This window comes from Streptopelia decaocto, assembly GCF_964273445.1.
Source record: "Streptopelia decaocto genome assembly, chromosome: 3".
NCBI classification, from domain to species: domain Eukaryota; kingdom Metazoa; phylum Chordata; class Aves; order Columbiformes; family Columbidae; genus Streptopelia; species Streptopelia decaocto.
Window position 1 is genome coordinate 7,958,984 of NC_138656.1, and position 25,414 is coordinate 7,984,397.

At 39.2% G+C, this 25,414-nt stretch overlaps 1 protein-coding gene across 3 annotated transcripts; it reads right to left on the bottom strand.

The window, feature by feature from the left end:
* Positions 1-850: 850 nt before the first annotated feature.
* On the bottom strand, positions 851-25,414 carry APLF (aprataxin and PNKP like factor). Of its 3 annotated transcripts, XM_082048583.1 has the most exons (10): positions 25,265-25,414; positions 23,628-23,779; positions 22,216-22,339; positions 19,349-19,521; positions 16,235-16,623; positions 9,758-9,883; positions 7,388-7,434; positions 6,189-6,227; positions 2,635-2,698; positions 851-1,399 (listed from the first exon to the last, which is right to left on the bottom strand). In XM_082048583.1, the coding sequence occupies exons 2-10, from the start codon at positions 23,724-23,726 to the stop codon at positions 1,372-1,374; spliced, it is 1,089 nt and encodes a 362-aa protein (XP_081904709.1). In that variant the 5' UTR covers positions 23,727-23,779; positions 25,265-25,414; the 3' UTR covers positions 851-1,371. The 3 variants fall into 3 exon arrangements, with proteins under 3 accessions (XP_081904709.1, XP_081904708.1, XP_081904710.1); XM_082048582.1 differs by lacking the exon at positions 2,635-2,698 and having other exon boundaries at positions 25,265-25,409; XM_082048584.1 differs by lacking the exons at positions 851-1,399; positions 2,635-2,698 and adding an exon at positions 2,705-5,897 and having other exon boundaries at positions 25,265-25,413.

Below are 25,414 nucleotides of genomic sequence, written 5' to 3' on the forward strand. Positions count from 1 at the left end.
AATGTTTATATTTTCAGCATCTACAATTTCTAGGAGAAGAGTCTGATGCACAATCGGCAAAAGATGATCCTGCATCCAAAAGCAGCCCAGTGCCAGGTTGCAGCAATGGCTGTTTTCCTTTAAGCAGAGAACATTTTGCTACTCAACTGACCAGCTTGAGTGTATTTGAACGTCTATTTTCAACCACAATTGGGCAGATATTCACAGGGGAGCCACAGCCACACAAGAATTCTTCCCTTGCTAAATTTCAGAATTGTGTCCAAAAAATAGTGCCAAATTCATGTGGCTCCAATCACCTGCCTGCAAACACACTAAAACTTCTTAACCTTCTTGAAAAGTCAGGAATGTTGTGGACACACTGAAGATCTTCCAACAAAGTCTTCAGAAATCACAGAGACACGGTTACAAGTTTTTTCCCCACAGTGTGTTACGAGTTTAATTGTGCAAAAATAAAGTCATCAAGACTACAGCTTTGTTGTGAACTGAACACAATTCCAGTGATGTGCATGTATGGAAAAAGGTACTACTGTAATTAGAGCAAATAAACCATAACTGTTGTTGAGACAATCCGTGGTGCAATACACGGAGATTTAAGTGATTTAGACAACCTGTATTTAACTACTGTACATCACGAGAGTATCAAATAAATGATGCCTAAAGGAAAGCTAGTGGTAGACTGATGAAGTTTGAAACTGCATTAACTCAAAAGAACATTAAAAAAATGGTTTAGACATTCCCAGTGATGGCCAAGAATTAGTCCATGATACTGCTGTTTATATTGCGTTTCAACAAAACAAAGGACTTTCCTAATGCCAATATTTATTTAAAGCACAGGAAAACAAAGCACTAATAACCTTTAAAACTGTATTTGAAACTGTGAGACACTAACAGCATTGCAAAAGAAATAGATGAGGTAAAAAACCCCAACAAACAAAAAAAAACAACAAAAAAAACCAAACAAACTCCACAACACTTTCAGAGCTCAGCCCTCTGGCTCCACAACTTAAAACAAAACCCACCAAAATAATACACAAGGACAAGAAAGGCGTTGCTGAATCCTCTTGTCCCCATTAAAATCTTCCTGTCGTGCCTCCATCACTGACAAAAAAAAGAGTCTTCAAAGCAATTCCTCTCCTTGCGCACCCATGTTTTAACACTACCAGATCAGATGTTGGTAAGGTTGTTCTGTGCAGCTACTTTTTGGTCTTAACAAATGTATGTGCCTCTTGCAAAATCATTTCAACATCTTAGTTATCCTGGTCATCTGAACTTGGTTCCCAGTCAGAGTCTTCATCAGTAGGTTCGCACTCCTCCTCTTCCTCATCGTCTATAAAGCTGTCATTAAGATCATATTCATTTGGGTCATCATCATCACCAGCTTTCTTGACAGCCCTTTTTCCTGTAGGGACAAAAACATCAGACATTCAGGAATCATAAATACAGAAAGAAAGAAAGAAAGAGACTTTCCAAAGACATTCTAGTTAGCCCCTCTCCTCAAGAGGAGAGAGGAACAATTAAAGCACTCTACCCAGGGCTATTTTGATTTTCAAGACTTCCATGAAAAGCTGTGCTATCTCTGACACTTACTTCAGCACTTACCAGTCTGATTACTTCGAACGTTTCCCTTACTGGCTTTTCTTCCAGTGCTTGGAAAACAGTATCAGGCCTCTTCTGATAATGTGTTTCGATATCGGAAGATGACAATATCAGATGTTTTGTGATAACTCCTCTTTCCTTGAGTAGTGGCACACACAATTTTCCCAGTCGTCTTCCTGCTATTTCTATACCTAAACAATTCATCTCTCTTGCCATTTAGCCTCTAGCTATTGCTATGCAGCTCTTTTGACCCTACATTTTATGCCTTCATTCATACATACTTTCTCAGGGCTATTTTGCACTCATATCCTTTGCCATCTGACATGGCTTTTAATCCTCATTCACTCCCTTCCCGAGCCTCAGGTGCTAGAAGGGAATCTGCTAGAACACTCGTCTCCTACGTTCTCAACTTGGATCCATGCTGAAGGGTCTGTTCTTCCTTTCTGAACACTGGTTAAGGCCATGACAAACGCTCCTCTCCAGAGCTGAGTGCAGCCTGTTTGCCAGTTCAGTCTATTCCACTGTGTTGCTTTCTAATCTGCTGTCCATCCATCTTCTTCACAACTTACATCTTGTGATCAAATTGCCTTCTGCCTTCATAGTATTTCACAATACTCTGTACTGGCAGGAAACACAGACTAAGAAAGCTCTATTGACGACAAACAGATGCTGTTCCGGCATGTTCCTAAACTTTTAAGACAGCTTGTTTTGCAGTATTCTTTTAATTGCTTGAATATGTTGGCACATTTAAACCAAGTCCCAGAGGCCAGATAATTCTGCTATTTGAAGAAGCCTTATCTAATTGACTTGGTAGTGTCTATACAAAGCTGCTGCCATGGCAGCACTGTCTTTTCCTTTTATTTATCAGCAGCTGTGAACCTTCAACAAGTTTATTTCCACTGCTTCCTGATATTGGTAGATGTGTGCAACCCCTGCTCTACAAGGTCACTTTGTCTCCTTTTTTTCCTACCTGTCCATAATTCCTAACCAGCTACACTGTTAATATTCCAATTGTGTTATTCTGCCCTTAAGTCATACCTCTGAGTAAAACCATGATCATTCCTCTTCTTCCCAGCCTCCACCTTTTGCCTTCTTATCTCATCTAGGGATAAATTATCTACATGAGATCATTGACAGGTTATCTGTTGAGCAATTCTTGTCATCATCCTTCATATGAAACTATAAACACATTTTCTTTTTTTTTTTTTCCCAGCTACAGACCCCAGTCCAAATCATTAACATTTGTACTAACTACAAGGGTTTCTCAGCAGCCTCTTGCAACCTCAGGTCAGAGCCCCAGGCACTCAAACTCTGTGTGTGGTGAACAAATTAAAACACAAGTACCTTGTGTAGTTAGATCACATCCTCTGTCAGGTATATTTTTCAACGAGTGGGAATGTTACTATTCCAGAATTATATTATGGTCTGATTAACATTTTATACTCTGTAGCAACTCTCACCCAAGATTTTCAAAAGCATTTACAGCATTAGTCAAGTTTCTCAAAGATACACGATTTTATGGATGAATTGTGCTACGGAGGCACTGACTGACCTCCTAGAATAACGTAAGCCATATGTGACACAGCCAATAATATAACTGAGAAAAATCCTACGGCTAGCAATCCATATTCTTTGAAGAACCAACTCTGCACCACCTAGAAGAAAATCCTGAAAATGCCAACAGCCAGTTTGAGCTGGAATCCACTATTATGCTTGCTAGTTTATTGTTTACCAGACTTCAGAGGAAATTAATCATGTCTGTGTTTACCGGTACCAGCAGAATTTCTTACAAGAATCATAGACTATGGTCCTGCAGAGTGAATTATGTCTTGGAGGGGAGAGGTCAAAACAAAGAGGCTAACTCCAATAAGAACAAAATCTCTCTTCTCAGCTTACAACAATAGTAAGCTCAACTGCTTATCAAAGAAAAGCTCTTCCTCACTTTCACAGCACCGTGGGTGGTATTTTACAACAGAAGGAGGAATTCTGGCAAAACACTGATTACTTCTATCAAAATGGTTTGTTTGAGTCTGGGGTGCTGGTTTGTTGGGTTTGTTTGTTTGTTTCCCTACCAATTTAAGAGGAGCACACTACATTTTTCCTCTCCGTACATCAAAGCTTCTAGATTTCAGCAGTGAATGACGCACTTCCTTTAATGTCTTCACACTTCACCTCTTTCCACTATTCAGCCCCACAGCCCCTAAAGCTGCTCATTAAGCACAATTCTGCCTTTTCCCTGGCACCATATTTATCAAGATGACCCTGAAACTTTCTCTGAAATTATCTGCTTCGTGTGGGAAGAAAAAGCTTGCTGACCACCCCTTTCAAAGAGTTGTATTTGGAAGTGAGCTGGTCAGCTTGCTAGAAAACCTATAAAGGGTGTGTAGAAGAATCCTGCATAGTCCACAGCCACAGCAGATCAGTCATCTAGGCAGAAACAACATAGTGAGGTCATTCAGGAGTCTGTTTTTTTCTGGTTTGTTGGTTTGGGTTTGTTTGGGGCTTTTTTTGTGCGTGTGTGTGTGTGGTTTTGTTTCCTCCCTTACAACTATTCCCCCAGTAATCAGCCTTAGATTATTTCTCAGAACATAGACCACATTCTCTACAGACAACTTGCAATCCCTCTGGTAGCAATTAGACTAAGGATGTTAAAAACCAAAAATGTCAAATGTCACGTAGGCAGTACCCTTCTTTTCTTGGCTGGTGGAGTTTAAATACACTTGTATGGAAATGAATCCCGCTGTGCTTAATGGTGCAGTTATGGCAAACAGCATGAAAGAAAGGTTAATGGAGCCCTGTCTGTCTGTGTGACCTTACATGGCTTAGTACGATGGCCTCGGATGTGAACAAGCTGAGCCCAACCTTTCACAAGCTTTGCCCTCAAGAGAGTTAAGCCAGCCAGTCAACAAGACATTAAAAAAAGAAAAGAGCAAATACGAACAGCACTTTAATTAATGAATTCCCTTCCTTTCCCCTGTGCACAGAATATCAATTCCTCGCTGGTTCATACTTAGTAAGAGGAGTTGAATTTAAGACACTGAATTTCACTTCCATGCTAAAAGTTTTACATGCTTACAAGAGCAGCACTTTTCCATCCATAGTCACACTTCGCTGGCCACCTGCCATGAACTGTACACGCATCATCTACTGTTTGGATAAGGAAGGCGTTCTTAAGAAAGACACAGCTACAATGTAAAGCCCTCAAGATACAGACGTAGAGCGAGAAGGAGTTTAGACATGCATACAGTCCAGCTTACTTCATTATAAAATCCTAACCCCTCACTGCTCTTACAGTGCTGCTAACAATCCTCGCCGCATTGTAACACACATTTCAAGAAAGGGGACAGTGACCAAGATGGGGCTTGTACTTGCATCGTGAAGCAAAACAGACAGGTAACACATATGCCTCAGAATATGCTAGTGCACGCATTCAGGATAATGAAATAAGAGACAGGAAATAAATTTCTCAGTGGAAAGTATAAAAGCAACTTCTTGCATCTACCCACAAAAGAAATGGAGGACAAAACACATTGCCTAGAAGACTAACTACACCTATTTGCACTTTTATTTTTTTTCTCTAGAAGGCAGATGTCTCTATTTTGAGCACTTTTTTAGGAAATGCCCAGCCACACCTTGGTGATCTAAAGGAAGACAAACCAGTTCCCACTTGGGATGCAGCAGTTCCACATCCTCACACCTTTTTCATGCCAGTGAAAGTGAAGACGGCCTATTAACAAACTTTCAGACCACTCTTTAAAGCTCATTTTAAATTATTTTAGAAAGAATACGAAGCTTCACATTAGGAAGCTGAGACAGAAGAAGCCTAGAAACAGACCTAAAGGACATTTAAAACTGAACTTTATGCACCTGCAACACCTAAGTTAACATTGTTGGCAGCAGCAAAGCAAGGCAGGTGCTCCACTGGTAAACGTACAATTTATGGTATCAAGAGAGACTACAGCTCGCCTGTGCTACTATATAATCCTCATTGATGACTAGAAAGTAAAGAAAGAAAGATACATGCAGAGTTTACAGCAAGACCTGCCCTCAAGTCAAAGGCATTAACCTTCTTCTACACTTCAGTCCTAACAAGAAGCCAGTACCTTACCTGAAACATCGATTCCTCATAGTAAGTATAAGAAAAGCACATCAGCACATGCACAGATATCACTTGAAAGTTATTTAAAGGTCAATGCAACACAGAAGAGATTTCTCAATGTTTCAAGAGCAATCAATCTTTACAGGGCAACCTTAACTAGTTGTAGATGAAATATTGGATTCCTTTCATCCTATTATGACCCCTGTGGAAGGAAGAATCAATTTAGCCACATGCCTCTCCTTAAAACATTTGTTTGTTTTCTTGTTTGCTTCCAGGGAAGTACAGGAATGCTTGTCCAGGAAGTCTGGCACAAATTCCATTTCAGCACTATTACTTGTGAAAAACTAAGCAGGGTTTTACTAAAGTAACAACTACTTTCTCCTCAGGTGAGTATTATCAAGCATCTTCAGCACTATTAAATGCCCAAAAAACCAAAGCAGATCGGTTGCGTCCCATGCTGATGTGCCCATTCATAACATTAGAACATACTCACCATTCTTTGAAGTTTGATGCCGGGTTCTTCTTCCAGTTTCTAAAGAAAGGAAAGTTATTAGTCAGGACAGAGTACAACCCCACAGAAGGGTTAGTCATAGAGGTTGCTACAACAGAAGACTGACCTATTAACATAAAAGCTGTAATGACCACGATGTATTTACAAGTATAAAAACTACTCTGCTGCCCAAAAAATCCTTTTCTGTTTTTGTACTGAATGACTCCTGCGAGATTACCCAGATGAACAGTTCTTACATTTATGAACCCTGCCATCTGTAGACAAGTGTCATAAATACTGTTTGGGTTTATTTTATGCAGAAAAGTATTTGAAAGCATTTAAATGTTTTACACTACTGTTTCCATAAATGCAATTTCGCCTTAATGATGTCATAATCCTGATTCTTTAAAGTAAAACACCTTATCATTACATTTCCATAACTGTTCTGTTCTTAAGTACGGTCTATTGCATTGGGATTTCAAGTGGAAGAAATCTCCAAGCCCAATAATCAAGAAAAAGCACAAAAAATACCAAGTATTTCTTTGGATTCTTGAAGAACAGACAAAATGTAAACAGTACATTCCCCTGTGTTTTTCAACAAGACTAGTTACTGGAATATGAAAGACCAAAAAATTCCAGAATAGAAACTCAGATTCTGTTTTAATTACATTTCTGCTACACCCCAAAAAAACTACAGAAATAATTTCCTGCAGTATCCACTTGAAATGTTGAGAAATACTTCAGTAACACCTAAATATATTCCCTGTTTTCACTGTAATACTCCAGTTCTGGATGGGGGAAGTTGAATACAGAGAACCAGTAATGTCACACTGCACCATGAATAGTTTTCAATTGAACCTATTAAACTCATGAAAATATCCACTTGCCATGCAGCATTTTTGTCAATATGCAACATATAAAGCAAAAAACCACATTAATTGTGTCTCACTTCAGCTGAAAAACATTTGAAAAAGTGAGTGCAAGTTTGCAGTGGCCAAGCGACCTTCCTCATCCCAGACAAGGGCAAGACTGCATACTTAGGAAGAATAAGGGTGCAGGTCAACACAAAATAAGCTGTAAATGCAGGGTTTTTTCACTTAGAGTAGCTGAAAGCATTTTAGTCCAAATTTTTTGTATCTGTTCCTGGGTTTTTTGGTTCCTCCCCCTGCCCGCTTTGAGATATCTTGAACAATTTGCCTTACCTGGAGGGGCACTGTGCTTGTATTCCAGCTTGTGCTGCGGATTCTTCCTGCAAAGAAGAAAAAGAGTAAAAGCTGGATTTGACACATTGTTCCATACTTAATAAACCCAGAAGTCCAGGTATTTTGTGGATAATTTTCATTTCTTTTTAAAATAAAATTCTGTGACCAGTGCCTTACTGCAGTGCCTCAGCTCATAGAATGTAGGGCTGAAAAAATTCACGTTAAATAAGAATTTCTCTTGTTTCAGCATTAAAAAAAGATGGCTGATCAAAACGAAGAGAAGGGATGAGGTAGTTTCCAAAGATGCATTTGTTCAGCATACTAAGAACTGATCCAGTTACTTAGTCTCCTTACAAATAAAACCAGAACATAACTTCTGGTGCATGAAGTACAAGGCAAGCACAGGTCTGAGACATCCAGGCATAGCTTCTATATTCTGCAACACCAGGGTACAAAGGAAGTAGTTTGTGAAAATTAAAGAATTTGGAAAGAACTGCTTGTCTCAAAGGATCACAGGGAGAGGCCACAGAAGGATTCTTCAGAGATTACTCATTTCTGCAGTACACTGCTGCAATCCAGCAAATTCCATTTACAAGTGTGTATGTCTTCTATTAAAAAACAGCATCAAAGCAATCAAAGAAAAATTTCAAGTCAACTTACTCTTGGATCTGCAATACATGTTCCCCTCATTCGGGCTGTGATCCAGGTCATTAATACACTCATTTATCACTACCCGCCTCGTTATCCAATGCTGCTCTAATGTTTTAACTTGGTCCAACTTACATGGTGCTAAACTGTCACGTTACAAGCACGAGAGGCTTTTCTCAGGGCTGCATGTTAAAATAGTTTCAGCTCCATTTATTTTTGTGCAAAAAAAATTAAAAATTTCTATAACTCTGGAAGAAAGCCAGTTCAGTTGTCTTAATTTTTGCCTCTGAAAATAAGCAGCAATTAAATCCCACTATTTAAGAATGACATACCATGTAACATGGCTTGAAACTTGAGATGAATTTCTGCAATGGCAGAAGTTTTTTGTATATTTTAGAAAATATCTTTGCTCTGAAAGCTGCCTTGTAAACTACTTGCTTATTCATGTTTTCTTATTCTTTAAAAGCAGAACACAGTTACTCTTCAGTACAAAAATCTTATTTTTATGTCAAATAACTTGTGACGAATTCACACACTTCAAGTTGATTTACACTTCTAGAGCTACTGCTATTCCAAAGTACATTGCATGTGCATTAGAAGTGATAGTTATCTGAATAAAAAAAGGAAGTACAGCTTTCTATTAAATAAACTGTACTGAAATAAACACAATCACCTACTTCACTGTTTTACCATTATCATCAGCATCAGACTATTTGATCCCATTTAGATCATTCAATTATGCTCCCTTCAGTACCCACAAAGAGGTAAAGACAACAAAAATAACAAGAAAACCCTTCAAATTACATCTGTTGCTCTGTTGAAAGAATTATCATTGCTTTGTGGATGACTCCTTTCCTCTACCCCCAAAGAATGAAACACAGACTAAGAAATGATCAGCTGACACAGCACAGAGGTTTGTCTTATCGGGAAGGAGAGACAGTTTTGGTTTTGTCAAAGCATCCGTTGTACTCCTGAAAAGTATATTGGAAATGTAATTACTGGTATAACCCCAATTTTCTAGTCCTGAGATGAGAAATTCATCTTCTAGATGTTTTCCAGAAGAGGAACAGTTCTGCATTAGCAGAATATAACATTGCTTTTTCTTAAAAGCTACACTCAATTAGGATCCCCCCCACTTTCCAAGAAAGAGGAGAAAATGTTTCTGCTCAGGCAAATCTTTATTAACAGCAGCCATTAGTTTCAATATGCCCCCTCTGAGTGCTATTGCATCAAAATATATCCTTTTGTCCATTGTGTAAATTACACAGCAGTCATTAAACTCTGCTAAATAAAAGTGGAAAACCTAAATGCTGAGAATCGAACTGGAATAAAATAATCTTTTTAAGAAAATCAACAGTGCTTAAAAGAAACCGCAGTCAGCCATAAACTGGATTTTATTGCTGTTACCTAAATAATGCTTTCTAACAAGGGAAATACTGATTAAAATAGAGTTTTTGTATAAAACCTCCACAAATGCTTTATCAAAATTAAAACTAAAAGTTACATATCAAGAACAGCATCTAAAAATGTTTTTTAAAGGCAGCAGTTTGTCCACAGAAAATTTCAGAAGGCACTAAGACTTTAGAGAGAGCTATAATGACAGGTTACACTCAAGATTTAACATCAAGAATTACTCATCATTCTACTGTCATTTTGTAACTCCAAAGGAGAACATTCTTAAACTGTAAAACAAGAAAAGCCATTTTGTACCATCTTTCTTACCTGTAACAAGCCGTTCCATATGGACATTCAGGCCGGTTATCATCGTTATCCTGAGTTATGGTCTCTGTTTCATGATAGTCATCATCATTAGGGTGACTGAACTGCTGAAAGTGAATGGGATTCTTCCTGCAAAAGACAAATATGTATCGAGAACTGACTGTTCCATTTAAACACAAGAAGTGGAGAAAAGAAAGGCGTTACTGAATCAGTGACAACTTATTTTTCTGTGGTTACATAAAGAGGAACTTTTAATATTTAACGTTATGCAGAATGTAAGAGCTACTTTGAGGATAACAGAAGGAAAGTTTTGTCTCAGCACATGCTGCAAAAGAAGTTAAAACAGGATTTTTCCTGTTTGCATCAGCTTCAAGTTTCAGACCTCCAACACATACACAATTGCCTGTTGTAGCCACATAGCATTAATCTTGCGCAGTGGTGACTCCCTCAGAGCTACCAAAGGGCTACAGAAACTGCAACAGAAGGCTCAGCTCAAGTTGGAAGGGCCAACGCACGGCAGCCAAACAACTGCGGTATTGAAGATGCCCCTCACCCTCCGTTTATCACACGTTAGCTCCAGGCAACGTCTCAACTATATTTGCTGTTCTGTACACAAGTGTCTATTCACTTGAATGCTTCAAATGCCAGCATATTATTCCAAATGGCGCAGGCTACCAGACATAAATTACACTGCCAAGTTTGCCTTGGCTACCACGGTGTTTTATCTGAAGTATCAAATTACGAGGATGACATGAAGTTGGACCATAAGACGTGACAGCTCTGTATGCAGTTGGGTCACAGCAAGGCTACTGATGAGAGCACGTTATAAGCATCCACAACTTTTTGCTTTACTACACTTATGCAGTTGAATCCAAGGTGAGCAAGCAGTGAATACAAATATATACATAATTAAAAGAACACTTCTATTGTTTCTAAGGAAGAAGTTCGAATACACACCATACTAGACAAGGCAGCCACAAACACCATCACTTAGAGAAGAGTTTGATTTCTAAAACTCCTGTAAGTGATGTTAAAAAGAACACAGAAAACCAGGTTGCAACTTCAGGAGAAATTCATGTGACAGATCAAAACACACCACAAACATTACATCAAAGTGAGCATACTGATACAAAAAGCAAATTATTTTTTCCCTCTATTATTTCTTTTAGAGACACTTTTTTCCAAGCATAATATTTAAAAGCAAGAAATGTGCGATATTTTAATAAATTATTTGCCAAGAGACAGCCACAAAAGACTTCAGTGATTGACCACGCTAATTCCCAGAGTACATAATCTTCAATGTGTTTGGGGAAATTATAAAAGTGAATTGCTCACCTCAAGCAAGAGGAACGGCAACTTCAAACTACAGAGTAATTTCTGTTTTAATTTACATGTGTTACAGCTGCATTTAGGAATACAAAGCCAGGAACATCTATGTAGTGAGCTACACACAAAACAGCTTCCTCGTTGATCACAGGCATTTTCTGCTTTACATTCATTATTATCTCTTATGAACTTTACATGGAACAGCCAGTGTTAACTTGAGCATTTCAGCTACCACCATAAGAAAATAAAAGTTTCTGTTACAGCTTTTGCAAAATGACTTCTTAAGCACTGTGAGTGCCACTCAGGACTCCTTTTAGGCACTCAATAAAGATCCAATATTTAGTATTAATATTTTAAATCTCCATTTTCCTGGTACCTCTCACTCAAGAAACTCAACAAGCAAGCTGCAGATAAACTTCAATGAGCTACTGAGCAGAAACTTAGGGTCCCTTGGACCTATTTACATAGGCGACAGACTTCTTGTCCTGGTCTTTTCTGTTAATTTCGGCAACCCGGAGGGTAAGTAAATACTGTTTCACTAGAAATCATTGCAAGGCTGCTTTTCCCAGTCATTTACTCTCCCACAAGTTCTCAGGAAATGTCACACCAAATTCAGGCTGGCTGCCTACTTCTTTTCCCATTTAAAAATTAATGGGATGAAACCAAGTCATTTTAGAAGCTACTTGCTTTGTTTTCTAAATGCATAGAGCTAACTTATTAGCAATACTAGCACGAATTTTCAGTCATTTGAGACACAATTCATCTTCTCAAAAGGATACTAGTGTTCTGTGAAATAATTATTACATTTATTCCTGCAATAAGATACATGTAGCATCATAGTCACCAAGGCCTAATAGCTGTCATTCAGCGAACCTAAAGTATTTTAAGAGATATCCATTTCCATTCAAAAATTTACTTTGAAACCTACTTGGACAACACCAAACAGCCCTTATTGGAGGATAAAAGTGAAAAAAAAATAAAAATAATATAAATAAAGTAGTACAGGAGGAAGGAGAGAAACAAAAGGGTCATGATGCACACTCTTGACAACAAGGCTTCAGGATTTTTTTAGCCAGTGGATGCTGCTCCTCAATTTATACATTACCTGTGAGCATCTTAAATATGTCCTAATTCAGATGCTCATGACTAGGAGAAACATCATATTTTATCGTACCTTCATCTGGATAATTTGTACTTATTCCACTTCTATGTGTTTTAAAATGACATCCAGCAAAATAACCTAGAAAAGCACATAGCTTATATTAAGCAAACATTTTTCCTTCTTGCAAAATTCTAAAGCTTCTTCCTTTCATTAAGGGTTTGGTTTCAAAATTTTTAATAGGCCCAAGAGATTTGAGATGTAAGAGCACAACTTCTATTATGCCATGAGTTGCTCACTGAAGTTAATTAGTTTCACAACAAAACCTCACTGCACAGGAATGTTATTCATATCACCAAATCAAAATCATTTAAGCTTTGCTCACAGAAAAGTTAACCAATTAAAAGGCTATTAAGAATAAAGTTTTATCAAAGATTTGCCTTCTCATAAACATAGAGAGTTACTGCCACTTTCACAGAAGCTCTGAATTTGTGTACTCATACTCCATGATGCAGAAAATGATGCAAATAAAAATTATGCAAATAAAACTGGTAAAGTTCTTCAAAATCAACGCAGTCATCTCAAGCAGAAGTTCAATATTGCTCAGTGGAATATTTAAGACAGTTTTTCATCTGTGCAGCTACTAAAAGCACCTTAAAAGCTTTTTCTAAAGTAAGTTTAACTGATTGGGTCAGGATCCCTGGCTCTTCACCATCACATGCAAAGATCTCTGCCATCTCCAGGGCTTATTTCCTCAGCTACTAAAGAAACTGGTAGTGAAGATGTAACAAATTACCAAGCAAAAGAACTCAAGCCTGAGTGCCATGAGGATGGAGCCAGGCTCTTCTCGGTGGCAAACAATGATAGGACAAGGGGTAATGGGATCAAGCTGGAACACAAGAGGTTCCACTTAAATTTGAGAAGAAACTTCTTCTCAGAGAGGGTGACAGACACTGGAACAGGCTGCCCAGGGAGGTTGTGGACTCTCCTTCTCTGGAGACATTCAAAACCCACCTGGACATGTTCCTGTGCGACCTCACCTAGGCGTTCCTGCTCCAGCAGGGGGATTGGACTAGATGATCTTTTGAGGTCCCTTCCAATCCCAAACATACTGTGATACTGTGAACTGCATGCAAGATGTTTGTAAGTTCTAAATTGTAGGTCTTACTAAAAGAAAGGACTCAAAAAGAGACAGATGCAGGTCTGCAGCTGCCAAATTTACAAGTTTAAAGTGAAACGAAAAAATACTTAATTTTCATAAACAAAGAGCAAAGAGCACACACAAATCCAAAGGTTGGTTGAGCGTGTCCTGCTTTGACAGCTATAGGAAAGATTTACATGCACCCAGTCAGCAGAGCACTGTATTGCAGGCTAGCAAAAGGAGAGAGTTGTGCACAAAAACTGCGAGCCATGGTTTTAGGGACTAGAGTTCCAGTCTACCACACCTCTTCTGTGCAGCTCTTGAAAAAGGGGTTTGGGTTTAGATTTATTTTTGATTCCCTATTCTTCTAACTTTGGAAAAACAAGCAGCAGATAGGAAAATTAACACGAGACTATTCGAAGAGTAGGCTCCTTGACAACAAATACAGTCACATATAACACACACAGAGCACTTTGCCTCCTGGTGGTAACAGCAGTTTATTTGAATTTGGTAAACTTCATGCTACCTCAGAAAGAGAGCCTGATGTGAAGGATGATGACAAGAAGAAACCCTGAAGCAAGAGGTGTGCATCAAGTGTGATTGTTTCCAAAGCAGCGCTTTCACATTAATAAATGAAGACATAGACCTAGGTGTTACAAAACCATTTCCTAAATGCTTAAGATATGTGTTAGAGAAATATAATAAAATTAATAGAACTAACATTTAATCTTTTCCGTTTGTGCTGTTTTACTAGGCACCTACCAAAGGTGCCAAACTCATATCCAGAAGACAAGTATCACTTAATAGGAGTTTACAAAATAAAGACTAGAACATTAAGTTATTGCATGAATTACGTTTCATGAACAAAAAACCTTACCTAGAAGAAAACTTCAAGGAAATTTTACAGTTACCAAAGCAGCACTCATTTAAGATGTTGGTGCTTACAGCACATCTTGCTAGAAGACAATTTTTGTACGGTTAAAGTAATGAAGGAGGGAAACCAGCTACCCATTGCACTCAAAAGAGCACTCAAAGCAGCTCCTCTTCCTCAGCAACTCTAAAAACTAGTTATTGCTCAAGGAAAACACTGCACAATGGAAAACTGAATATGCTACCAAGGTGTTCCTTCAAAGCGGATGTTCATATCATGCTTACGTACACGTTCTGTTAAAAACATGGGTAACTGCAACAACTTGCTATTCTAACAGAGCTATCCCACCATGCAGAAAGAGTACTTGGTGGTCTTGTACTAAAAGCAAATGCTAAGACAGACCACAAACCATATCTCTTTTGCTGCAAACAGGCATGTTTAGTCTCATAACATTTCCTGAGGATCAACAGTGATGGTTTTGATACTTAATCTTTAAAAATTTCTCCAAAATAAGATTTTGGAATGTGTTATTTCAGAGCATTTTTTCTTATAATGCAATACTTTCCAAAAGTACCGCTGCCGAGTGTTTTGGAATAAACATCCAAGAAGAAATGTGCACATGCACATTTCTTATTCCTTATTCTTTGTTACCTGTAATTAAAATTTGCCTTCTTAAACATCCTTCAGCGTATCAGAGTATTAATCAGCTTTACCCCCATGCAGGTGAAAACTTGTTTGAGCAAAATTAGAAGTAGCTGAAGGAAGCTAGAGGTTGCATTTGTACTACTGGATCAGCTTAACTGCCTAATAGACATTTTTTCACCATATTCATTAAGGCAAAAATTGAGATATGTGAAAGCTACACAAAAATTGGAAGTCTGTGTTCATTAACACAACAGCTTTACGCTTTTGATTTACAGAGTTATCTGCAGCATTAGGCACAGCAAACATACACAAGAAGCTATTTACTGTGCTTGCTTATTTTCTAAACAACCTCACTGTTCTTCCCATTGCTCAAGCCCCTCAGGGGAAGAGGAAAAAAAACCCCACAAAATATTTTTTTTTTAAAAATAAAACCACAGGATGCCCTGTTTCCTATATTACCCTCATCTTTTGTGCTTAAAATGTACATGGATTTACCTACATCTCAAAACCTTCTCCTAAATGCAGTTCCCAGGTCACTGGCCATTTGCTCGCCTTAAGAACACCTCCCAATTTGTGTCTTCCCCTCCATGTATCACCACATGGCACTCCAGATCTTTTCTGGGCAAAAAGAACTAGCCAGAGATCAGGCACTCAGCACTGATGTTTTGGAACTTCACTGGAACGTTTGCATCTCACAGATTTGTCAAACAGATCTTTCATTGTGAACTGAGAGGATATGAGTGAGAGAGAAAGTTCTTCACTTGTATTACCAAAGAAGCTGAGAAGATAATGGTTAACATGGAGTTTGTAAGTAAGCCTTCTTCTGGCTTTAGGGCAGGAGTGGAAGCTAATGAAGAAGAAAAACAAAACACCACAACTGGCCAAGTTATAATAAAATTAAGTCCTGACTATTTAAGAAATGACAACTAATAGGTATTTTAATTATTCAAATAACAAAACATGCAGTTACCTCAATAAATACAATTATCTTTCACACAAGTGAAAAAACGTGCCAATAAAACAAGCCTACAGGGTCTATGTTGGGCATTTCAGCCACAGACATTTCTTCTCCCTGCTGTTGCATGTACTGTACACACAGGTTTTTTATTTTCTTTTCGAAATGGACTGTTTTTCTCTTATTTCCTAGAACACTTCATCTTTTAATTTGCTGAAGTACTTCATCCCTTGTTTGGGCTATATTAGCAGCTAGGAAGCCATGCTGGCTCCTCCTGTCATACTTTTAAAATTCTTGTTATGCTATTTGTTTCTCATTAGTCTCTTGTTTACCCAAAATTTTTCCAATCAAAGCTTGTAACAACTTTACTGTTTTCTCTTCCACAGCCAATACATTATTTCTTAATAATAAGCTAACTTAAGCTGGTTTTAATTTTGTTTTACCTGTAACAGCCTGTTCCATACATGCAAGGTGTCCTCTTACGCTTGATCTGTTTGGAGCTTTCTGAAGCATCTGCACTTCTGGTTGAATCAGAAATCTCAGTCTTGTAATCCAGATTTGCATCAGGCTCAAGAATCCCTTCCTGGGCACCAAAATATTGAGCAGTCCTGCCCCCGTGCGCTTGTTGGCTTGCAGAACCAGTAATCTGCTCTTTTTTTTCTGGTTCCTCAATTCTACTTGTTTTACTGGAGATCTGACCTATTCTTTTAGAACATTTACTATGCAGCTGCCTATCACTTCTTTGCAGAGAACTTCCAGGGTTTTTTGTTCCAGTCTTGCCATTTCCTTCCATGTTTCTCATGGTACTCTCAAGAGGAAATCCAGATGTATTCTGTGGAACAAGGTTACATTTTGAAGGACCTGAAAATTTACGCTCTTCAGAATTAAAAGCTTTAAGGTCAAACTCTGTCTCATCTCATCATTCCAGTTTTCAAAATCACAGAACAGCTCAGCTTGGAAGGGACAACTGGTCCAGCCTTTAAAATCTTCTACTCCAAACTCAAGTTAGCTCCTAAATACAGCCGCTGAATGAAAGGTTCAAGTTAAAAACCCAGGCACACATAGAATTTAAAGAAAAAATTATACTACAGCACCTGTCCTCAGTTTCAGTGCCCTCACACCAGTGTCAGGCTCCTCTCTTACCACCTCAGTTTGCGAATATTCCTTTAGCTTAAATTAATTTCCAATTAAAAGTACTGCTCCTGAAAAATGAATGGGGGTTATACATGTGAAGATATAGTAGACTCTAGAAGAACATACACATTCCTGTACAAGGATCAATTTCAATCCCTTAAGTACGAATGTGTAGGGTATATGTATTTATTTATGTATACATGAGAGATATATGGGAATTCATTATACACACCTTGAGCTTAATCCCAATCCAATTAATCTGAAATGCTTCAGGTCATGACTAAATCATAAAACAAGTTTGTCAGTAGATACCATCAGGCAATAATTTCACTTTGGACAAATACTGCATTTTAAATTTTGGAAGACATGTAGGCTTAAAATAAGAGTCATGTGTTTTAGAAAACAAATGAATACGTAACCAAAACAGGAACATTGTCCCAACAACCAAGACATTACCTGGAAGCGTACCTATACAGAAGGTTGGACTGCTCTGACACATCATAGAACTATTTGAAGGTCTCTGCTCTCTACATTTTATTACTAGGTTCCCCCTGCAGTAAATGTATATTTAGTTTACATGGGTCTGTTGGGCAGAGCTTGCAAATCAGCTGGTGGCCTCCTATTTTGATCCTTTCAATGCAAGTCTCACAAAATGTTAACCAAAACAATTACATTTGAGCAGCAATGTCATTAAGAAAGGGCAAAGTCAGCATTAATACGAAATGATCCTGACAGCAGCATATTTAGTATATGTCAACTCAGAGACACAGACGATTCTTTTACCAAGACTCCCAAAATAAGGCTCAGCAAAAAAACTGCAGCTTAGGAAATAGTCCTTTTGCAAATGAGGACTTAAGTTACTCTAATTTGCCACTCCCACTCATGGCTTCTCTACTACATACTTCAATCCATTGCCTGTATTGTATATAATGAGATTAAACCCTTTCACGTTTAATATGATCAAAAAACAGGTTGCAATCAAGGAAAACCAGAGACAACAGCACTATTGGCACTGATTATAACGTATATGTGATCTCACTGCCATCTGGAGGCTGCTGGCACTTAGGATTAAGATTCTTTTTACTTCCTACCATACTACAGATTTTCTCAGTTGCCTTAAATATGACAGGAGGAGTGATTTTGATTTTCATATCAAAATTCCAATCTTTTAGAGCTCTCTCTGATTATTACTTTCGCTTGCACTAACCCATTATTTTTTCTGCAAAGTTCTGAAAGCCATTTCTTACACTATGCTTGAGAGAAAAGTGATTTATGAAATTATTAGGAGAAAGTAAGGCTTCATACTTAGAAATTGCAAAATGAAATCATTCATTACGTAGTCACTCACCTTATGATCTGACAAAGAGAAAATAACACTGCAGCTAGTATTAATGTACCTGACCTACAACAGAGCTCACCACTCAGAACACTTTTTCAGATTGAAATATACCACTATGTTATATCAGAACTACCCTGAAGGGCATGCTCTCCATCAGGAGATCATTCCAATTAAGATTTAATTAAAAAACAAAAGTCCCCAACTGTTTTCAGTGTCAAAAACAATGAAGCATTCTAAATAATAGTTTTTTAAGTATTTTGTCAGATCCTATAACAGATCCAGGCAGTTCTAATACTAGAGATCAGAAACACCTCTCCAGGTTGTTCACTTAAAGGAAAAGTCAGAGAAAGCCTCACTTTGGTATCACCAGAATATGTTTTGTCTTTGATAACGATCCTTTTCATTATCAGCAGGGTGCTATCAGTAAACATTTAACTGCCTATAAATGCAACGATACTTTAAAGACACACAGACACGTTGGGCAGCTGGACTGAAGTGTCTGTTCACTCACTGCCACAGATCGTTCTGGATTTCAGATTACTTTCTCTTTTTCCTTTTTTTTTGACTCAGATTTTGAGTTAGTGACACAAGCACACTCCCTGCTACCTTTCTTCAAAATATAGCAGTTGCTAAGCCACATACCATAATCTTCTGACATTAAAACTTCAGCAACTAGAATGCTACTAGTTTGGGCAAAGTCCAGCGACACATTACGTCAGTGTCATACCATCACCTATCCCTAAAGGATTCTCAGGAAAAGAAATCACACATCAAGCCACTCCTAGGACCAGTATTCAACCATGTATTCCAGCTTCTTGCTGTGAAGCGGAAAGTCTGGTATTTCTGCGGAATGTTCAGGGCTTAAGTTCCAGATCAGGACAAGCATAGAAAACCAAGTGTCTGAAGGCCTCCAGGATCCTTGTTATCGAGATGTCCAACAGGCTGGCATTTCAAAACAAATCTTAAACAGTAAAGCACAAGTAGAACACGTATTTGTGTTGTACACTCAACCTTCAACATAGCATTGCCAACTACATTCTCATTTTTTGAAATACCATGGTTCTGCCCCGAGACAAAAAATTACCTGAGACGAAGGGACGTGGAAGGAAAGATGGCTCCTTTTCCTTTGATCTTGCTCTTCACCTTCAAAATCCTCTATAGTTTCTTCAGAAGCTAATCTTTTTTTCTGCTGCACATTTACTTCTAATGACTCCATATCACTTCCTGCCCTTCCTTGGCCTCCTTTCACTCTACTACCTTCAAAGAAAAATAAAAGGGTACTTTTGGAATGCAACTTCTACAGTGAAATCCTGACCAGATTAGAAATCTTAACACTCATCAAAACAGGACACTGGGAAAAAGCGTGAGAAATAGTAGCAGTTGTGCATGTGCTGCTTCAGCCGCACATTTTTCACTTCCCGATTATAGGAGTAAAAATCATGTAATAGAATAAAACAGATGCTTGAGGGGGAAACAAGGGAAAACAATAAATATGTGGCAAAGAATATTCTGGATTGACTGTATCAATATGACTGGCAATTTCATTTACACAGTAGGAGCTGATCAAGTAAACCAAACGTCCAAGGACAACTTTTACCACCTATCTTTCATGTAAATGTCACTTCAGATATACACAGAAACACAAATTAATTAGAACATGGCAAAATCAGGTTATGCCCGCTTGCCTAGTCATCCATGTCATGATTGCTTACTTCATCAGCCACTAACTGACAGAAAGACAGCAAACGTGCCTCTCTCTGGAAAGCTTAATATCTCAGAAAATTTTAAGTTCTCTCTACTGAAGTTGTATTTGCTGGATATACAGTCAGGAGACAGGGAAGGCCATTGTGCCGGTTTTGTTATAGCTCCATCTGCTGCAAAACACATTCAGAAGGAAGATACTTGATGACATTTTGCAAGACTTCAAAAACGTGAAGACTTAAAAAAACCCTTCAGAAAACACAGACATGCCAGAGACATCTATAAGAAGCAAGGAATTTTTCCAGCTGTTATTGTCTCACTTCAAAACAACAAATCAGTGTTCTCTTTCCAGTAGGAAGACATACAGATGAGAAACAAAAGGGCAGCCTTTTCATTTTATTCTCTACCTTTCCGTCCGGTACCACCCTAAAAAGATGCAAACCATTTCACAATTTTAAGGAAATAGGAGATTTGCAGAAGAGATTGGTTGTTTTATTAAAGCGGCCCATTTTAAGCTGGAATCATTATCTCACATAATGAATGTTTAAACAGCTCCAATAGTGTTTGTCTGTATCCCTAGCTCCTCAAGGTCAGGCCTTCAACATCACACAGGTATCCCTTACCCACACAGCTCCAAATCTCAGCATCTAGGTGATCTAAATGTTCAGTCTTTGAAACAAACATCTATAAGAAACATTATAGTATTTTGGAGGAAAAACCAAACCAACAACAACAGGAAAACCAAACAAACAAACCCAAACCAAAACATAAGAAAACAATCACACTAGCACAGAACTCAACGCAGCCAGTCGAAGTCCTCTGGCATGCACAGTTATGCAATTTTTGCATCCGAGGGAATAACCTAGCAGAGAACAGTCAAGGTTTGGTGGGGGGAGTAATGTTTCTTCTGCTCCTTGTAATTTTCTCAAAATTAGCTTTTGAGGAAAGGAACAGGCAGGGTAGCCGATGGCATACGACAGAGGTGTGGAAAGCCACAACTGCCCAGGTCAATCCATTCAGACACTGCACTCACTACAGAAGATATGAAGCAATTGGTCAGACACTACATGAAATGCTTCTGTAGGTCTGCTCAGGCATCATGAGCCAAATTCATCCATTACATCATCCCAACACAAATAGCAGGTGGAAAGAGAGGTATTAAAGAGTAAGTGTTGGACACACAGGAGCGGACATGCACACGTCAGTCAGAGTTCATACACTTGGACCGACTAACGAAGGAAGCTCATCAGTCACCACCTAAACCACCTCAGCCCAGAACAGCAAGCAGGATGGGGTGGCCTGTCTTCAGCAGAGAGACAGAAACACTGGTGACGTGTTGTTAAGAGTACAGAGTCATTTACCTTCCCCTCTCTCATTTCTTTAGTCCTCCTGTTTCATTGACAAAAGTCAGCGCAATAAATGTCTTGTGATAAGTTCGTCAGAGAACACCTAATGGCAGCTTTAGAAGTCTTTATAAGCTCCCAGGACCAAAGCCAGACATGCTAGAAAGTTTTCTTGGGATTGTGCCAATGCAGCACCCTCGTGTCTCCTATTGATAGCGACTAAACACAGTTTTCTGCTGCTGTTGCCACTGATATAATATAATATAATATGCTGGAGAAGTTTATCATGTGTTCAGCAACTTCCTTTTGCAGGAAGGCCGAGAGGCCATGCAATGCTATTTTAGCCTCATACAGGCAAGAAGCTACTATACTGCTATGAACTGCTCCTCCTAGGAAGAAACTTTGGACTAAGAAATCAAGTTTGGCTCAGTCACGGTTAAAAAACTGACACACACCACTACCCCAAAAAACCCCACCTTTACAACCTGTGAAAGTAGAAGAATCTAAATTTAAAAGGGCAACACCTCAGTGACTTAAATGTGAGAAGACTTGGAATTAAAGTTACAGAAACGACCTAGTATTTACATACTAAACAAAACAGGCAAGTTTATAGGAAAGGGCTTCAGAACGCGAGATGTTCAGCTGCCCAAAGAGAATATACCGCTTAGCATGAAAAAAAAAAAGAACAGAAAGAAAAACTGATCAGAAAGAACACTGTCGTACACACAGGACTGATGACACAGGAGACAACAGAAGTCAGTCTCTGTTAGCTGCCAGGCACAGAACATGGAAAAAGAAATAACAAATTAATACTTTGTACCATCACCATTATAATTTTTTAAAAATTATATTAAAGCACATAAATATACTACAAACGTACTACACATGTACTACACTGCAAACGTACCTCCTTCCATTACGGGTTCAGAAATCCTCTGAACCAGATCTGTTTCCAGCATCCAGGATGGAAGAACTCGCCTTCTTTGAAGAGATTTTGACTGTTCGCTTTCATTATCATCATCAAGAGGAACCTGAAACAATATTTACTGTTTAGTACCTTTCTCCAGTTAAAAAAAGAGGTGGAAAAACTAGAACATAATTTTGTACACAGTTATGACCTTCAAACACAGCCTAGATTACCACCCAACTTCTGGATGGTGCCCATTGTCTGAAATTTTTTTACAGTTCCTACCCACTCTGAAAAACAACATCTATGGAAACCTTCATTCAGTTAAAAAAAACAAAACAACATAAGCAAACAAAAAACCACACACACCTCCCTAGACCTTTCGGGTTCACAGAAGAGGTTTATCAGGATCCTGCTATAGTTTCCACACATAAAATAAAAGAAAGAGGAGGTTTAAGAAACAAATGCCTATTTGAAAACAAGCAAACTGCAACAAAACAGAAAAGTCTTGCTAGCATTCGCTCAATTCCTTTCTTCAAAAAGGAATCACACTCTAAACAAATTAAACACACTGATGTCACATTCAGTACACACTTACGTGTTGACAGTAATACTATCAGTTTGATAGTAAGACTGACATTTCATTTATTGTATAGTTATCTACCATACAATTATATTGACCATCATGTCTCTTTAAGCACTATGCTGCTGGATACACAACAGAAGACCTAAGAAAAATCCCACTGTCTCCATACACCATTTATCAGACTGTCTGGAAGCCATTTGACTCAGCTACATTTAAAAAAGCAAGAGAGGCTTGCTTTGCTGGACAGGACACGGGCTGCCAAGGAAAAATTGGAGGGTTATTCTTCTGTGTGTTCATAAGGATCTTGACAACACAACTCCACCACAGTTATACTACTCAAATTAAATAGGCTCCTAGTACACTATAAACAGATATTACTTACAGCCAGCACACAGCACCTATAGCCCAACTCCAGGCTCTCCAGTTATAAATTTCAGAGGCCTTTAGGCTAGTCACTCATTCCCCAAGGCATTCTCAGGTACTTACATGGCAGATACTGATACAGACCAAAGACCAGAACTGGACTTTGTACTGCAGTACTGAACTCAGCAACCATACATCTATTCCTGTAGCAACTGAGATTTTTGTATATACCAGAGAAACGATTACTGCGGCATAATAAGCATAAACACACAACAGAAATATATTTATATACTAGTACAGCATACAATCCCAGTCAATAAAACGGATGCTTCAAGCATAGAACTTTACCAGAGTTTACTTCTCAGGGAAAAAAAAATAAAAAAGTTTAGAAAACACAACACCTTCATTTTGTTTTCAACGCATGCTTACAAATATTAAATTAATTTCAAAATTAAGCACCCACCAAATGTCTGGAAGTAGCATTGTTTTTTCTCATTTCGGTGGCTCCCTGTTTCTCAGAGCTGGAATGTGTCGGTTCTGTTAGCAGTGGACTATAAGACATCTCAACAGGACGAACAGTTGGTCCTTCTTCTGCATCAGCCTCTTGATGTTTTTCTGAGAAAGCAAATTAATTTCTATCCAGTCAAACTCATCATGAACACAAACATGTACTTTCCACTTAAACACAGAAGTTAGTCTGAACATTTGCCATTAATACACTTCCAAACTGAATGTAAGGTACTCTTACATCAACAACAGAGAAAATAAAAATACCTTCTTTTCTACTTTCCAGTGAAAATATTTTGAAGCAAAGACTTTCCAATTGCTGCTAATCCCTATTGTACTGTGTTTTAAGTACATGATTTATACTAGTCACCACCATCATGACAAAACCTTGATGAAGCTGAAATTAAAGCTTAGGACTTGCTCTGCCATAAGTCTGTGCAACTTCTCAAAATTTGATTCTATACCAAGTCAAATAACGTTAAGATGCAGTATGCAGGACCAGATGCTGAATGAATCCAGCCCTTCTCGTTGTCACCAAAGGTCACAAGTCCATAGCTCTGAGGTGACACCACGTACTCAGGTGCTTGAAGCTGGTTTTAAAAGCTTCAGCTCTGAGCTACCACATTTGAAATGTTTTTAAGTCGTGAAAGTGCACCGAAACTGCAGGTGTTTTTCCTTTAATGCTTTGCCCTTCCACGAGTTGACTCACTAACACAAAGCATTAGTGAAAAGTCTAAATACTGCTGTATTCACTGCACAGCACCACTCGGGATTTGCTGTTGTCCCTTCCACAGCTTTTTGCACTACAAGGAAGTCACCCGTTGACCAGCCAAACTGTTCACTCCATCACAAACACAAGAGAATCATAGAATAGTTTGGGTTGGAAGGGACCTTCAAAGCCCATCCAGTGCCACCCCTGCCATGAGCAGGGACATCTTCACCAGCTCAGGTTGCTCAGAGCCCCATCCAGCCTGGCCTGGGATGTCTCCAGGGATGGGGCATCCACCACCTCTCTGGGCAACCTGAGATAGGGTTTCAACACCCTCACTGTAAAAAAATTTCTTCCTCACATGTCGCCTGAATCTCCCCTCCTTTAGTTTAAAACCATTACCCCTTGTTTTATCGCAACAGGCCCTGCTAAAAAGTCTCTCTCCATGTTTTTTACAGGCCCCTTTTAAGCACTGAAAGGCTGCAATAAGGTCTCCCCGGAGCCTTCTCTTCTCCAGGCTGAACACCCCAGCTCTCTCAGCCTGTCCTCCCAGCAGAGCTGTTCCAGCCTCTGATCATTTCTGTGGCTCCTCTGGCCCCTCTCCAACAGGTCCATGTCTGTCCTGTGCTGAGGAACCAGAGCTGGACACAACCCACCTCTGTCCACCCTCCCTTCCCAAACAGGCCCCCCCAAGCGCTTCTCGAAAGCTTTCGTTTCCGCATCGGCTCCCCCCGGACCCGGCCCCGGGGCTGCAGCCGGCGGATCCCGTCACAAACGCGACTGAGCTCGGGGGTTTGTCCGCGGCCCGGCGGTGGCCGCACGGTCCCCTCAGGGGAGCCCGGGGCCAGCGGAGGAGCCGCTGCCGAGGGAGGGCCCGGCCTCACCTCAGCTCAGCTGCGCGGCCGCTCCGGCGGGCACGGGCTCGGCCCGGCGCTCTGGCGTGTGGGCGCCGCATAATGACGTAAATCAGTACGTCACTCCCCTTCGGAGCGACGGCCCAAAAAGCGAAAGATTCGCCTTACGAAATAATAACA